At 47.4% G+C, this 17,466-nt stretch overlaps 1 protein-coding gene across 1 annotated transcript in view; it reads right to left on the minus strand.

Moving 5' to 3' along the window:
* The window catches only part of afg3l2 (AFG3-like AAA ATPase 2), a 251,039-nt gene that overhangs the window by 16,230 nt on the left and 217,343 nt on the right, over positions 1-17,466 (minus strand). Inside the window, exon 14 of the mRNA XM_084311762.1 lies at positions 9,196-9,311. Within this exon, the coding sequence (XP_084167888.1) occupies positions 9,196-9,311 (116 nt within the window). The remainder of the gene's footprint in view (positions 1-9,195; positions 9,312-17,466) is intronic.

Here is a 17,466-nt window from a genome sequence, read left to right on the forward strand (position 1 = left end):
AAGACCGAAGCTTGTAACATATATTTACTTGAGTAAAATCAGGGAATTAATGTAAAATCAACACAAAGAAAGTATATTTAGATTCAAAAACTATTTTAATAGCTTTTTTTTAATACAGTTTCTCTCCTGTGAAAAACAACTGTTCAACAAAACCATCAACATTGACTCAGCTAGACCTCTTTCTTATATCCGCGGCGCTAAAATTGAAAAATGTTCACTCCATAGATTAATCTAGATTAATTTATTTTAATGCTTTAAATAATTTAATTTAATCTCCAAAGTTAAAGCATTAACTTTGACAGCCCTAATATATTTCTTGATTCAGAACAATTTGATCATGGATGAACAAAACCTTCAATGCAAATGGTTGATTTGAATTTCAAGGACCTTTTAACACATTGGTTGCCAACAACGAGAAATCTCGTTGTTGGCCGCTATGCGTTGTGTGCCAATGACGAGAAATCTCGTTATTTAATCTTTATTTCTTTTATTAGCGATATCCATAAATTTTTCATCCATCCAGCGTCACGTTATCATTGGGAATGGCTCTGACCTCGAAAAGGGCAAATACCGCCCCCTATCGGCTCCCGGATGGTATTGCACCCATTGGAATGGAGTCGATGGGAATGCATCAGAAAAAAAAACTCCGGGCTCCACATTTTACTTCTGAGGCATGTAACCTGAGACTATTGCATCCACTGAGGGCACTGGAAGAAGCGTCGATTATGTGTTTCGAGGTATAACGTTGGATCAATAAACGCAAGGACTTTATTTTATCAGTATTGGGTTAATCAGAGTTTTTTTTCACAGCATTCACAACGTGTCTCCTGTGTGTGTACAGTGTGTGCTTAACGTTAGCGGCAGGCACGGCATAGATAATCCATTTTTCAGCCCGCTTCTCTAGCATGCATAAGTACACATATACTATCGATAATCTAGCGTTTATTTGAAAACGATTCATAAATCAGCCGGAAAATGACAATGTGTTGTGTGTATTCCAGTAAATGGCTATTACTGCAGAATCTTTTTTTCTTTCTAGAAATGTCCAAAACTATACTCGTATTCAAAACGGTATAAAACGGAAATGTACTGATGAAAAAACTATCCGTTTCGTACATGTTGACTGGAAGCAAGTCATTGATAAGCGGCGGATGTATTAGAACCATAGCCATAATTTAAGATATAGTTTAAGCGTTCGCAAATGTGCTCGTCCTCTCATTAATTAGAGTGGTGGCAACCAAGCGATAATTCGTCATTCATCGTTGGCAACCAATGTGTTAAGCACCTTGTTAAAAAATGGGCTGTTTTCAAGGAATTCCAGGTCTTGATTTTTTTAATCAAACACTTTAAGCACTTCAAGGACCTTGTGCGAACCCTGTAAAACTAATTCAGTTGTCGTCATATGATATTCAAAAATCAATGAGTAATCGTGTTTAACACTTTCGTGGCCAACCACGTATATATACGTTATTGGGCTCCATGCTTAACACTTTGAATGCCCAACCCGAGTTTTCTCGGGTTTACCCCCCGCGGGTTGAATGCCCATAACGAGAATATTCGTTTTTTCTAATTTATTAGCGATCTGCATTCATATTTCATCAACCGAGTCTACCGTTGGTAAATCAGCCACCCCAGGCGCTCAGATGTGAAAAAAGCGCCCCCTATCGTCTCCCAGATGGTAATTCACCCTTTTGGATTGGACTCAATGAAAATGCATGGGGAAAAAAAACCCGGACTCCACATTTTACTTCTCACGCATGTAACCGGGGCCGATCAGCTTCATGCTGGACCCTCAGCACAGCATGTATACGCTGTTTTACAGTATACGCGTGGGATCAATAAAAGGATAAATTTTTGGAATGGTCGATCAGGAATTGGAATAATCCATTTGGATACCATCTGCTCTCAGTTAAGGAATCTATTTTACCAGTCTTAGGATAATCAGACCTGTTTTCACGGAGATATAAGCTTTCCCCCTATATGTGATATGGCTGTTTTGACTGTGCGAGTGATCAGGAAATAAGAGAATCGATTTACAGCTTGCGGCACCAGCGTGCATACGTACACAAATACTATCGATAATCTAGTGTTTATTTGAAAACGATTCATAAATAGGCCGAACAATGACAACGTTCTAGAATATTACAGTACATCAGCGTTTATCAGGGATTCTTTTTTTTCTTCTTGAAAACGAGGGCTTTTCAAAATGCTAGAAAACGGAAATGAACCGATAAAAAAAAATCCGCTTCGACAATGTTGACTGGAAATGGGTCATTGATAATATGACGGGCAGATTAGACACATAGCCATAATTTAAAACATAGATTAGGCGATATTAACGTTAACATTGAAGTGGTTGCTGGGCATTCAAGGGGGTAAAAAGGAAAACACGGCCGGCTCTGAAAGTGTTAAAGGGCCAACCACGTATATATATGTTATTGACTAGTTTTTGCTTTTATTCCATTTTAATATCCTACTCAATGTCATGGAACTATATGTTGGCTGGAAAATGCCTTTGGGAGTCGGAAAAGTGCATTACCGGCCAGATCCTGGTAGTGGCGCTGTCTCGAGAATGGAGTAATCCTTGTTTCAGACCTGGTGTAACTTTTTTTTCATTCCGGGTTAATTTGGCTATGGCTTCAACCGATCGCCTGGAATACTTATTGCGACGCCGAATTCAGTATGCAGTAAAGGAATAATGCATCAGCCAATGGACATATCGATCTACCAGATGGCGATCAATAACTGGGAAATTCTTTTTGGAATCCAACCGGCCACAGGTAAGAGCTATTTGACGTAAATTTCAGCCTGATCGGGCCTTGTTCTGATAGCCAACCCCCCGATCAGCGCATGTTGTTGTAATAACGAATGCCGTTATTGGACTAATCAATAATCAGAAACGACTTCCCCCGCCCCCCCCCCCTTTCATGCATATGCATATGCATTTTGATTTTTAACTGTAGCTTGTGTAGGGCCGAAACGCCAATCGATTTAACGTTATTAGCTTAGCGCCCTATAACTAGCTTTGCAGGAATTACCCTAGACCAATGCGGTATATAGTTCATATTCACAATGCTATAAAATGGGAACGTATTGATGAAAAAATTATTTCTTTATGGCATATTGAAGGGAAGGTTTATACTGTCAATTGACAATGACAATGGACACATAGCAATAATATAAAATATAGATTTAGCTCTACAAACAACCTCACGCACAGTGAAACCTTATGAGAAGCTGGCCTCAGAGTGAGATTAGACGGATCCCAATGGCCGGGAATGTGTTAATAATAGCAATTTCAATATCAATCAAAATAATCATGATTATGATTATTATTATATTTTTTTTATATAATCGAGCAGCCCTAGTGTATAACTTGTATAACAAATTGTTTTACCTAATTCTGAATCACAACATTTCCGGCATTTATGAAAAATCCTCTCTGCTGAGATGAGGACGTTTTCACACCTTTTGGAGCCCTTTGTTCTCCCGCCGACGGGAGCTTCCACTTCAGAGGGTTAAGGAGCTCATAATTCCTCAGAAAATGGCAAAATGTTGCGTAATTCAGAAATAGGTCAAAATTGAGATATTGGCAATTTTGAGTGCTTTGAAATCTTCTCTATCTGTCTTCTTATTTACAAAACTTAATCCGACTTGTAAATATGATTCTATGATATGATGTGATTGTGATTGTTAGATAGTCCGGCTGTATTATTTCCCAGGCTGTGTGAAAAAACTACAGTTTTGTCGGAGGGGAGTGGCTAAGTACTTTTGGTCACAAGTTTTGATGACGGAGACGGGCAGAAATGACAGCTGGCACCAAATCCATTCCGAAGAAGAGACAACGGACATGGACCCAGTACTTTGTTGGCGGTGTGAAAATATGCAGAGAAACATTAAATATCTTTGGAACCATTTGTGTTCAATTGTATCTGAATCGGGAGAGTATCTTCTCTCCGTCAAAGTTTGATGGCGCAACCCAGGTCAGTCGCCGTCGGTTTTGCTCCGCAAAGATTGTGCATACTTTTAGTTATGTTTATTTTTACTACTTTTTTTATGGAAACTACACTGGCGGGGACGCATACGACCGCCAGGTCACTTATAGACCTAAACTCCGGACTTAAAGAGGAGTTTAGAGACACTTTATGCCAAGATTGGCCATCGGAGATCAGGCAGGACAGAGACAAAGGAGGGGGCGGCGGCAGGAAGAAACACAGGGGTAGGAGAAGCGGAATCAGAATAAGGCTAAAAAGATCAGCTTACCGTCCGGCGATCCCATCCATTTTTCTGGCAAATGCACGTCGCTGGAGAACAAGATGGATGATTTACGGGCGAGGGTTCGATTCCAGCGAGAAGTGAGAGACTGTAACATCATGTGCTTCACGGAGACATGGCTGAAACCAGCGACTCCGGATCACAGCGTCTCTCCTTCGGACTCCTTCACAGTCTTCCGAGCGGACCGTACAGAAGCCTCCGGTAGGAGCGTTGGCGGGGGTGTCTGTCTCCTTACGAACAATGGCTGAGTAAGCCCAAAGGAGATTAAGATACTCTCCAGTTCATGCTCCCCGGACCTGGAACATCTGGCCATTCAATGTCGCCCGTTTCATCTCCCCCGAGAATTCACCGCCATCATCATGACTGCGGTGTACATCCCTCTCCAAGCGAACACCGCCAGGGCCCTGGCGGAGCTACAGGGGCAGCTCAACATCCACCAGATCAAGCACCCGGACGCAGCCATGATCGTAGCCGGCGATTTCAACCAGGCGAATCTGAAGAAAGTGATGCCATCCTTTTTTCAGCACATCGCCTGCTCCACCAGGGGAGGAAACACGCTGGATCATTGCTACACCCCGTTCAGAGCCTATTATAAAGCGGTACCGGCTCCGCCATTAGCGGGGGCTACAAGCACGTCCGATCATGACTCCATTTTCCTATTTCCGGGCTACAGGCAGAGATCACGTGACGCCGTCGTGTCATGTGAGGTAAAGAGATGGTCCGACCAATCAGAGGCCACGCTTCAGGACGCTCTAGAGGACGTAGACTGGGGAATGTTCCAGGGAAGCGCCAGTGACGTCAGCGAGTTCGCAGATACTGTTGTTAGCTTCATAGCAACCTTAGCTGATAGTATCGTGCCCACAAAAAAGGCGAGGGTGTTCCCAAACCAGAAACCGTGGGTGGACAGTACTATCAGAGCAGCTCTGAAAACTCGCACCACTGCTTACAACCTGCGCAGAGAGACAGGAAATATGGATGAGTATAAGGCAACAGTCTATACTCTGCGCAAGGCTGTTAAACTTGCTAAGAGGACGTATGCTGACAAGATGGAGGAACAAATGGCACAGAATGACACAAGAGGCTTATGGCGGGGACTGCGGACGATAACTGACTACAAAGTCAGCGTACCCTCAATGGGGAGCGACGCCGCCTCTCTCGCGGAACCAGCTCAACTCCTTTTACGCTCGGTTTGGTGCAGACAGTAGCGACGCTAGCTCACCGGCTAGTGACGTCACCGATGCGCCGGCTGTCGTGGAGGGTGGGGCGCATCCGTGGGGGGGCGGGGACGCTCTCTCATTGACGGAACACAGTGTGAGAAGAGCATTTATGTGGGTGAACACCAGGAAGGCTGCTGGCCCAAATAGAATAACAGGACGCATACTTAAGTCCTGTGCTAACCAGCTAGCCCCTGTGTTCACCACCATATTTAATCTATCCCTGGCGGAATCCGTGGCACCTGCCTGCTTCAAGGTGTCTACTATTATCCTGGTACCAAAGAAATCCTCCCCAACTGGTCTCAATGACTACAGACCGGTGGCACTCACCTCTGTGGCCATGAAATGTTTTGAGAGGCTGGTTAAGGATCACATGTGTGCCTCCCTCCCCAGTGATATGGATCCTATGCAATTTGCATACAGGCCAAACAGGTCCACTGATGATGCGGTCTCCCAAGTACTGCACAGCACCCTCTCTCACCTAGACCAGGGGTTCCCAAACTTTTCAGGCCGGGGCCCAGAAAATAAGGCGTCAGAGAGCCGCGGCCCAATGCACATCGTCTTTTTTTTTTTTTTTTTTTTTTTTTGCCAGGCGACCGATTTTTTAAGCCAAATGTCACTTCAATCCTATTAAGTTAGTTCAAGTTAGTTATTCATTTATATGTGCTATTTATGAGAGGGCTAACTTGTTGCAAAATAATAATGATAATAATAATAGCCTCATTAAAATACTATTGTTGCTTCGGTTGTTTTCAGCGTTTTATGTGCATAATCTGTTATTTAGTTTGAAATGTTCGTTGAAATAAGTAGATTTTTCGTTTTTGTTTATTTATTAAGTTAATATAAAACCATATAGTCACATTTTAGAATACAATAGAATAGAATTTTAGAATACAACTAGAAACACTGTCCTGGCCTGCTTCTAAGTTCAGTGGCCTGACAAAAAAAATTAAAAAAAAAAAAAAAAAAAAAAAAAAAAAAATTTTATTTTTTTTTAAATCATCTCGCGGCCCACCCGTGGCTGCTCGCGGCCCACCTTTGGGTCGCGACCCCGACTTTGGGAACCACTGACCTAGACCACCAGAAGGGGGGCTATGTGAGACTGTTGTTCATTGACTACAGCTCAGCGTTCAACACCATAGTCCCCACCAGACTGGTGGACAAGCTGATCGAGCTGGGTCTGAGCTCCGCTCTGAGCGCCTGGATACTGGAATTTCTGAGTGAAAGGCCCCAGGCGGTCAGGGTGAGGGATCAGACCTCCAACACCATCACCCTGAGCATCGGGTCCCCCCAGGGCTGTGTTCTGAGCCCCCTGCTGTATTCACTATACACACATGACTGTGTGAGTGTGTGGCCAAGTTCAGCTCCAACTCCATAGTGAAGTTTGCGGACGACACAGTGGTGGTGGGGCTGATCTCGGACAACGACGAGAAGGCCTACCGGGAGGAGGTTGAGGTACTGGAACGCTGGTGCCAGGACAACAGCCTGCTCCTGAACATTGGTAAAACCAAGGAGCTGATCGTGGATTTTAGGAGAAAACAGCAGGGGACACACACACCATTGAGGATAAACGGGGCTACTGTGGACAGGGTGAGCAGCTTCAAGTACCTGGGGTTCCACATCTCAGAGGATCTGACATGGACAACACACACAGACTCAGTCGTAAAAAAGGCGAAGCAGCGCCTCTACCACCTGAGACAGTTAAGGAAGTTCAGAGGATCGGGGAAGATACTCCAGTCCTTCTACTCCGGAGCTGTAGAGAGCATCTTGACTGGAAACATCACTGCCTGGTATGGAAACAGCACGGCACAGGACAAGAAGGCCCTACAGAGAGTGGTACGCTCAGCCGAGCGTACTACAGGTATTGCACTACCACCCCTGCAGGTCCTATATAACAAGAGGTGCAAATCCAGAGCCTGCAGAATAATGAAAGACCCTCACCACCCCAACAACAGCCTGTTCAAGCTGCTGCGGTCAGGCAAACGCCTGCGAACACCAGCAACTAGGACAGAGAGACTTCAGCTCAGCTTCTTCACCCAGGCCATCAGAATCTTGAACACTGAACTCTCCACACACAAGCACACATGAGCACACACACAACACACACACACTGTACACGCTCACACACTAGCAGCCACTTTAACATGAGCACACACACACTCATGCTGCACACGCTCACACTTATGGTCACTTTACAAAAGGAAAGGTCACTTTAAAAATAGTATAGTATAACTTGAGATTGTATAATATAGCATTGTATAGCAGTGTACATAAAGACCCAGTGCCTCATCCGTAGCTAACAGTGTATTGCACTATCACAGGACCTAGCATTTCTTACCAAACTCATGTACATATACCGATAAGCCCTACTTTGATTACTTGTATTATTGCACAATTGGATTCTTATTATATTATTATTATTGTATTATGCACAATCGTTGCGGGCAAGACCCCCCGCATTTCACTGTATACTTGTATGCCGTGACAAATAAAACTCTTGACTTGACTTAAAGTTTAAAGTGTACCTCTACATCGCATAAAGGCTGGCTGGCAGTGTGCATAGAATAAGGCATAGATTATTGAAATTTGTATTCCCTAACAAACGCATCTATTTCTATATTTCCTATTGTTGCTCCATCTACTCCAGTGCGCTCTGCAGATTGGGCCGTCAGACAGACACACGCTGCTTGGTGCGTGTGGAGAGAGCTATATTATGGAGGGGTCTTGTGCGTGCGTGTGTGTGGAGAGGGGAGAGTAAATTGCAGGGAGATATTGGTACAAATATGAAGGCAACAACAACCCTAAAGTCTGTGCCTGGTCACATATCGTTGTGCACTTTACTGTTACCTTGCACTCTGGTTAGATGCAAACTTATTTCCGTTGTACTGTACGATGACAATACATTTGAATCTAACCCACAGACTAAATGGGGAAAGAGCCTTGTGCCGTTAGAGCCTGAACTCACCTTCAGCAGAGGGTCGGCGTGCTCAGAGCCTGGACTCACCTTCAGCAGAGGGTCGGCGTGCTCAGAGCCTGAACTCACCTTCAGCAGAGGGTCGGCATGCTCAGAGCCTGGACTCACCTTCAGCAGAGGGTCGGCGTGCTCAGAGCCTGGACTCACCTTCAGCAGAGGGTCGGCATGCTCAGAGCCTGAACTCACCTTCAGCAGAGGGTCGGCGTGCTCAGAGCCTGGACTCACCTTCAGCAGAGGGTCGGCATGCTCAGAGCCTGGACTCACCTTCAGCAGAGTCTCAGCGTGCTCAGAGCCTGGACTCACCTTCAGCAGAGTGTCAGCGTGCTCAGAGCCTGAACTCACCTTCAGCAGAGGGTCGGCGTGCTCAGAGCCTGGACTCACCTTCAGCAGAGTGTCTGCATGCTCAGAGCCTGAACTCACCTTCAGCAGAGGGTCAGCGTGCTCAGAGCCTGGACTCACCTTCAGCAGAGTGTCTGCGTGCTCAGAGCCTGGACTCACCTTCAGCAGAGGGTCGGCGTGCTCAGAGCCTGGACTCACCTTCAGCAGAGGGTCGGCGTGCTCAGAGCCTGGACTCACCTTCAGCAGAGGGTCGGCGTGCTCAGAGCCTGGACTCACCTTCAGCAGAGGGTCGGCGTGCTCAGAGCCTGGACTCACCTTCAGCAGAGTGTCTGCGTGCTCAGAGCCTGGACTCACCTTCAGCAGAGGGTCGGCGTGCTCAGAGCCTGGACTCACCTTCAGCAGAGGGTCCGCGTGCTCCAGAAACCAGCCGGCCACAGCGTGGCCTGCTTCATGGTAGGCCACAGTCTTCTTCTCCTCAGGCTGCAGCACCTGGGTCTTCTTCTCAAGACCTGCATGGTTCAACCAAACCAAGACTCAGTGGTTCTGCCAAGACAGACACTTTATTCTGGGTATTTTCTGTTCATCAACTCTCAAAATGTCAGACTGAGAAACAGCTCTGAGAGGAGAGAATCAAAGTAAAGAGGATTTTAACTTCTTAAATGACAGGGAGATAATCATGTTACTCAAAGAAATATATATAATATAAAGTTAAAAGTACAAAATCAAATCGAATAGTTAATAAGATATATATATATATATATATATATATATATATATATATATATATATATATCCTATTAACTATTTGATTAGATCGTCTCTTTAACCGCTTCACTGCCGCACTACCAAACGCTTAACCCTTTCACTGCGACATCACAATACACAGGTCTTTTAACTGCCACACGACAGAAGGTTAACCCTTTACTATCACAGTGTGATAGTAAAGGGTTAATCTTCTGTAGTGTGGCAGTGAAAGGGTTAAATGACATGAGATAATCATGTTACTCAAAGAAATATATATATATATATAAAGTTTAAAGTACTAAATCAAATTTAATAGTTAATAATAAGATATATATATATCCTATTAACTATTTGATTATATTTTCTCTTTAAGATTCTCATAGCAGAATAAGTTATATATCGTAATAGCTTAAGCTCTGCTCGTAGTGGAACATATCCCATATCAGTCTAATACTGAATACATTTCTTCACATGTACACACCCATCCGCCTGGCCACACCCCCATCCGCTCCTCTACATAAGCGGGGATGTGGCCATACTAACAGCTCCTTCCCTATTTTCACCACCGACAAGTGTCTGTATACACCACTTGAGTTTAGTGCCGAAATAGTTGTTGGAAAGGAGCTACGTGGACATTGTATCTTATTTTTTCTCTCTCTCGCCAATTTACGAGAAAAGCTAAGTCATAATGTCTGCACCTTCGGGGGGTTCGAGCGCTCACAACGTCACCCTTCACCAGCGCTTCTCCATTGCCGCGTCCGCCGTGTGTCGTGGGGCTGCTCTGACTCCACGGTCGTGGCAGTCAGATACACCCGAGCGGCGCCCGGTGGTGAGTCTGGCTCTCCGAGGGGCCGTTGAGCCGCCGTCTCCCGTGAGATGGCCTGGTTCCGGCCCTAGTTCCCCCGCCAGTGGACGGTCGGCCGACAGCTCCTCTGGTGGCTGGGGATTTGCGACGCAGGCTCTTCGCCTCTGCTCGCTCCCGTCGTAGGGCGACGAGCTGCGGGGGCGAACGGCCTGGCTTTGGGGTTGTGCTGGAGCCGAACGAGAGTGCTCTTGCCCTGTCTCCGTTTCCGATGGAAACTGAGGATCACATGGAGGGGGCGAGAGCGCTCTTGTTTGATGCCCCAATGGATTCGTATCATTCTCCCCCTCGGGGTGTGGCAGGGAGTGTTGCGTCTCCTTGGGGTCCCTTGTTCTCCGGTGTTGGGTTAGAACCTCCGACCGTGAGACAAGATGCCCAGCTATCTGCCGCGTCGGATGGTGGCGCCTGACATGGCAGCCTCCCATATGTGAGGGACGCGAGTGACGTGGAGGGAGGTACGCAAGGGGAGGTGGCACCTCTCATGGCGGCCGCCGCAGCCGCTAATGGCGTGGCGTTGCCGCAGCCTCTGCCTGCACCTGTCCCTGATGACATGATAGGTCATCTCTGGCAACGTCGTCCTGTGAGAGAGACGGACGTTGTCTGCCCATTCTTCCCTTCAATGGAGGCCTACGTGAAACAGGGACAGGTAATCTCCTGCATCACTGGCCTTACCCCTGCCTACGTGCCAGTCACGCGGGTGGTGGGTTTGGTCCAGGGACTAAAGGACGGGGTGCCTCGGCTTGATAGCCCGATGACATCCATACTTTGTCCCGAAGTGGTGCGGAAGCCGGTTCCCCAAGGGAAATCGGCTAGGCAGATGGCTAAGCGACGTCTAACATCGCGCAGCTAGCGAGCTACATGTCGGGGATGATGGCGGGTGGGTCGGTATTGGATGACCACCATCAATATCTTCACGCCCAAGCGGCTGGAGCCATCCTGCACCTTACCCAGCTGCAGGCGATAGCCGCCGGGAAGGGGCGCGCCCTGGCCACTCTGTCCCAGCGCCACCTTTGGCTGGAGCAGGCGAGGGTGCCGGAACAGAAGAGGATTCCCCTGCTCACGGCCCCCCTCTCCGATGCTGGGCTGTTCGGGTCGGCCATGCAGCAGATGACGGCTGCCTGCAGAGAGATGGAGGAGGACCGCTCTATGATCCAACCCCATTTCCCCCGACCCGATGCCACCGGTGATGGCCGACGAAAGCAACGCCGGCAGAGGACCGCGACCGTTGCCTCCGCCACCACCGCCGCCGCTGCTGGGCCTTCGTCCAAGAAGGCCAGGAGTAGAGGGAGTGCCTCGTCCGCCGCAGCCAGCCGCTCCACGCCCGGAGGTGACGGTAGGGATCGACATGACCAGGCTCCCCAGAACCGTACCTCCGGGCCGGCTCCCCGTGGGGGCAAGCACCGGGCTGCACGCGACAGGCGCCGCTAGTGACTCTCCCCTGTTTACCCATCCCTTTCCCCTCCCCAACATATAATTTTGTTACTAAATAAAAGGTCCCTCCTGGTGGGACAAACTGTTTATTCACTGTTATATATTGGGGATACGATGTGTAAACCCTCACCTAGCTGTGGGGTTGTGTGTTGTTTAGGAGTGTAGGACAGTTTCTTGTAAATCGTTCTGGTCGCTATATATATGTGTCCTTGGCAAGGCCTGTGGCTAGCACTCGGTCGAAAGACTGGTCTTCCCTCATCATGAAGAAGACTGTGTTCTTCTTGTAATGGTAAATTTTACCGTTTTTTATCTGAGGGGGTTGTGTGTATTCTGTTACGTTGGAAACATGGCATCGAGTCCACAACTTGGTTAGAGTGTTAGCCTACAGAAGTGCTCATATATGTAGCTTGTACCGAGGTCTTGACCCTCTCTTAAACGTCTGTGTTTTTCTTTAGACATAAAACACGGGTGACGTGTTTCGCACATAAGCCTTGTATATAAAACCCGTTCGCAAACGAGTTGTCTGTGGCTGGCGTGCATTGGTTTAGCTTATCCTAGTGGATATATGCTTTTCATGTACATTTACATTTACATTTAGTCATTTAGCTGACGCTTTTATCCAAAGCGACTTACAAGTTCTGTGCGACAAGACAGCAAGAAGGGTATAACTCTATCAGTTGAGTAACAATGTTCATCAAAGTGTTGCGTGTTACAGTGTAGGTTAGTTTATTAGGACAAGTGCATGACAGTAAGGTTAGTCAGGGTTAGATTTTTTTTTTTTTTTTTTTTTTTTTATCATTTCAGATAATGGTTGAAGAAGTGAGTCTTTAGTCGACGGCGAAAGATTGGACGGGATTCGGCTGTCCTAACTGGGATGGGTAGTTCATTCCACCATTGTGGGGCAAGGACTGAGAATAGGCGGCTTCTCTTTGATGACCCTCCGGGAGCTTGGATAGGAGTAGATCTGAGGCGGCCAGAAGATGCAGAGCGTAGGGGTCTTGAGGGTGTGTAGTTAGAGACCATTGACCGGAGGTAGGCGGGAGCGGTTCCCTTTGCCGCACGGTATGCTAGGTCGAGGGCCTTGAAGCGGATACGTGCAGCAATGGGGAGCCAGTGCAGGTCCCTAAGAAGTGGGGTGACATGGGCCGACTTCGGTAGGTTTGAGATCAGGCGGGCCGCTGCATTTTGAATGAGTTGAAGAGGCTTGGTGGCAGTGGCCGGGAGGCCAGCTAGCAGTGCGTTGCAGTAGTCGAGGCGGGAGATGACTGTTGATTGGACGAGGAGTTGGGTGGCTTCTTTTGTCAGGAAGGGGCGTATCCTTCTGACGTTGCTCAGGAGGAATCTGCAGGTTCTGGTTGTCGCTGCGATGTGAGCAGAGAAGTTCAACTGGTCGTCGAGGACAACACCAAGGTTCTTGGCGGTCGGCGATGCGGTCACAGCTGCATTCTCGACTGTGATGGAGAGGTCGGTCAGGGGGGAGGATTTGGCCGGCAGGTGGAGCAATTCTGTTTTGCTTAGGTTCAGTTTGAGGTGGTTGGTCGTCATCCAGGCGGAGATGTCGGACAGACAGGCCGAGATCCGCTCAGAGACGTGGATATCTGAGGGAGGGAAGGAGAGGAAGAGTTGAGTATCATCGGCATAACAATGATATGAGAAGCCATGAGACGTGATAATGTTACCCAGTGATTTAGTGTAGAGGGAGAAGAGAAGGGGTCCTAGGACCGAGCCCTGGGGGACACCCGTCCGGAGGGGGCGGGTGGCCGACAGAGTCCCTCTCCATGACACTTGGTAGGAGCGGTCATTGAGGTATGATGTCAGCCATGTCAGCGCAGATCCAGCCACTCCCATTCCTGCGAGGGCCGCGAGGAGGATCTGATGGTTGACTGTGTCGAAGGCTGCAGATAGATCTAGGAGAATCAGGACAGAAGAGAGGCCTTTCGCTTTTGCTAAGTGAAGTGCCTCTGTGACCGCAATGAGGGCCGTTTCTGTGGAGTGGCCAGTCCGGAAGCCAGACTGATTGGGGTCTAGGAGGTCATTCTGTAAGAGATAAGCAGTAAGTTGGTTGGATACAGCACGTTCAAGTGTTTTAGAAAGGAAGGAGAGAAGAGAGACAGGGCGATAGTTGGCTATGATGGTGGGGTTCAGGGTTGGTTTTTTTATGAGGGGCGTGACTCTGGCTTGTTTTAGGGAGGTGGGGACCACCCCCGAGTTGAGTGAGGAGTTGATGGTTGCAGTTAGGAATGGGAGGATGTCCGGTGCTATGGTCTGGAGGAGTGGGGAGGGTAGCTGGTCCAGCTGGCATGTAGTCGGACGGTTCGACGTTACCAGTGTCAGGGTCTCGGCTTCTGTAATGGGAGAGAAAGATGACAGAGTGAAGGATGAGGTTCTCGATTCAGCGTTTGGAATGGGTGGGGGTTGGGAGAAGGAGCTGCGGATGTTCTCCACTTTTTCCTCAAAGAAGATCGCAAAGTCTTCGGCAGAAAAAGATGAGGGAGGAGGAGGTGGGGGGGGGGAGTGAGGAGGGAGGACATGGTAGCATGCAGTTTGCGAAGATTCTTGGCAGAGGCCTCGATCCTATGGTGAAAGAAAGAAGCTTTGGCATTAGTAATGGTTTTGGAGAATGTTAACAAGAGGTTGTGATATGTGTCGATGTAGCATGCTAGGTACACGGGCATCATCGCTGCTGGTTGTTTTTCATCGTATCCGGGGTGTGGGGTCATGAGGGGGTGAACTGATAAACCTCCCTCCCCTTTTTTTTCTGATTGGTCAGGGGGTTGGACCTCCTGTCTTTTGGGCTTCCTGTCACGCTGTTGGGTCAGCGCGTCACAGGGTAGGGAGAGGGGGGGGGGAGGGAGTTCCCTGGTCCCACGCCATGTTTGGGCAGGTGGGTCACGGAATTCCCCCCGCCATAGAGTATGTCACTGGGCGCGTTTCTATTGGTTGTGAGACTTCCGTGAGTTCTTTTAAGGCTCCATGTTGTGGACCTCTGTTATTGTCAAGATGAGTTATGCGGTGCGTGAGAACTTAAAAAGAAGTTTCTGCTCTGCGCTCTGTTGCATATGTCTTGAGCTTTTGGTCACGTAGCTCAATGTTACATATATCTTTTCAATTATTACTCACGTGGGAAGTCTCTCTGGGGGTTCCCCGTCTCCTCTCTTTTATACAGAGCAGGGTTGACAGGGGTGTTTTCCCTCGGACGCGTCATCTGTGTCTCTTGGCCGGCTTCCTGCCGCTCTCCCAGGCGGCTTGGAGGGAACGTTATCTGGGTTCTTGTTAGAATTACCATTGATATGTTTTGGGTCTCGACGTGTACATAGTGCTGGCCCTGGGTGCTTCTGTGTGGAACCACGCATGGGCTTGCGCGCCTTGGTTGCTCATCATAGAAACAGCGCTTTTATGGGGCAACTAGGATGGAGTTTGTCTCTTCCGAGCGCCAGTGTACTAGGTTAGTCTCGATGAATTCTCGTTCGTCTCTGGGGGGAGATAACGGAATAGATCAAAGCATTGGCGGAGGGGTCTCACGCTTTTGGGGTGGGCCACCGGGCGTGGTGCTTTTATGTTCTGACCGTCTTGGTGGCGCCCTCTGTGATGTTTTAGATCGACACGCGTACCTACCCCCCTCTTAGGACTGGGGATGGTGGCGTGATTAGGACACAGGACTGGTTCTGGTCGCGCCGGACCAGGTCAGAGAGTCCAAGGGCCTGTTTGAACCCGTCGGCGGAGAACAAAGGGATTTAGAATGTCTCAGAAATGCTCAGGAAGTCGCGCTTTTCAGAAATCGGTAAAAATAGAAAAATTACATTTTCTAGTGCTTTGAGATGTAATATATATGTCTCCTTACTTGCTAAACGTAATACGACTTGTAAATATGTTTAATTCTTGCTAAATTGTATAGTTCTAAATTATCCCTGTATTCCCCGAAACTACAACGCGCCACGTACATGCACGCGCGCACACACAAACAGCGCATAGGTGTTAATCACTGAGTGATCTAATATGCATATTCTTCAGCGCGAGAGGGGGGGGGGTTGTGTTTCTCACCGTCTGTCGTTGATAATATAATCTGAAGAGGTCCTGCATTATTATTATTATCATTCTCGAGAATACACGGGACCCGACGGAACGTTAATTTATGTATTAAAAGTAGTCTAACATGCTTTTCATCCTCGCCCGTGTATATACCCACGTCGCGCTAAAACAACATAACTACTGTATGGCAGAGACAGAGTGCGTGTGTGTACGAGTTATGAGTTATCTCGCAGTTCATTCAAGCGCGCATCACGGTGATGACAGCTCTCTAGAGTAGAAAGGTGCGCTCACAGGGGCGTAGCTGGAGATTTTGGGCCCCATGAAGGAATCAATTTGTGGGCCCCCAATCTATTAAAAAATGTGGGGCCCCCAATCTATAAAAAAATGTGGGGCATTTGCTGGGCCCTTGGAATCATCCTAACCCCCCCCCCCCCCAGCTACTCCCCTGCACACACACACTCTCTCTCTCTTGAAACAGAGAAATCAGTACATTACAGAAGGAATTTCTTGTACAGTCTTGTACAGTGGGTGACAATATTGTCACAAGGAAAGATGAAATTACATACCTAGGTTTCATGTCTATCTATATCTCTGTATCTATCTCTGTATCTATATCTCTGTATCTCTCTCTCTATCTCTGTATCTCTCATCATATTGAATTTTCAATTGCAAATCTATAATAATAATAGATTTCATTTGCAATCACTTATAGTGAAATACCAGAGCCGATGACCCACCTGATGACCCACCTGGTCTTCCAGCAGGACCGTCTACCCACGGCACCAGTGGACAATCTACCCACTGCACCATCTACCCACGGCATTTTTCTCTCTCTCTCTCCTCTCTCTCTCTCTCTCTCTCTCTCTCTCTCTCTCTCTCTCTCTCTCTCTCTCTCTCTCTCTCTCTCTCTCTCTCATCTCTCTCTCTCTCTCTCTCTCTCTTCTCTCTCTCTCTCTCTCTCTCTCTCTCTCTCTCTCTCTCTCTCTCTCTCTCTCTCTCTCTCTCTTCTCGTTTCTTTAATAGTTGTCATACAGAAGTACAGAATACTTTCATACAAAATGCTTCTTACTGTTACGCTCCAGAGACTGTGCTAGACAAGATAGTATCAAATAACATAGTATAGCATGTAAATTAGAAGTAGAAAATGAGGTCACAGTGTTCAGTATAGACATATGTACAATGTTCGGTGCCAGAATAGACGTAACTGAGTTACCATAATAATATACCAATACTATGCAGTGTACTTGTAACTGAGGGGTACAATTCCCTGACTGTATTGAGAGTATGGTATTATTAAACCACTACTTAGTTATGTACTTTAATTACTGGCCATACAGTACACAGATATATCTGGTGAACACCCACACAAGAATACAGCAATGACACCTAAAGTTCTATTTGGAGGGATTTATTATTATAGCAGCAACGATAGGTTACAGAATGAGAATTATGAATTGTGCTTATAAGGCGAAGAACACTTAAGTAGGTCAAGAGCGTAAGTCCATGAGCATAGTGAGATGGGTATAACTGACACCACCTGTAGCATAAGAATTACATAAGGCACACTCGTAGTCAGCTGGAGATACTAAGGGGTTCCC

Source organism: Notolepis coatsorum, assembly GCF_963971535.1.
Source record: "Notolepis coatsorum genome assembly, chromosome: 4".
Classification (NCBI taxonomy): domain Eukaryota; kingdom Metazoa; phylum Chordata; class Actinopteri; order Aulopiformes; family Paralepididae; genus Notolepis; species Notolepis coatsorum.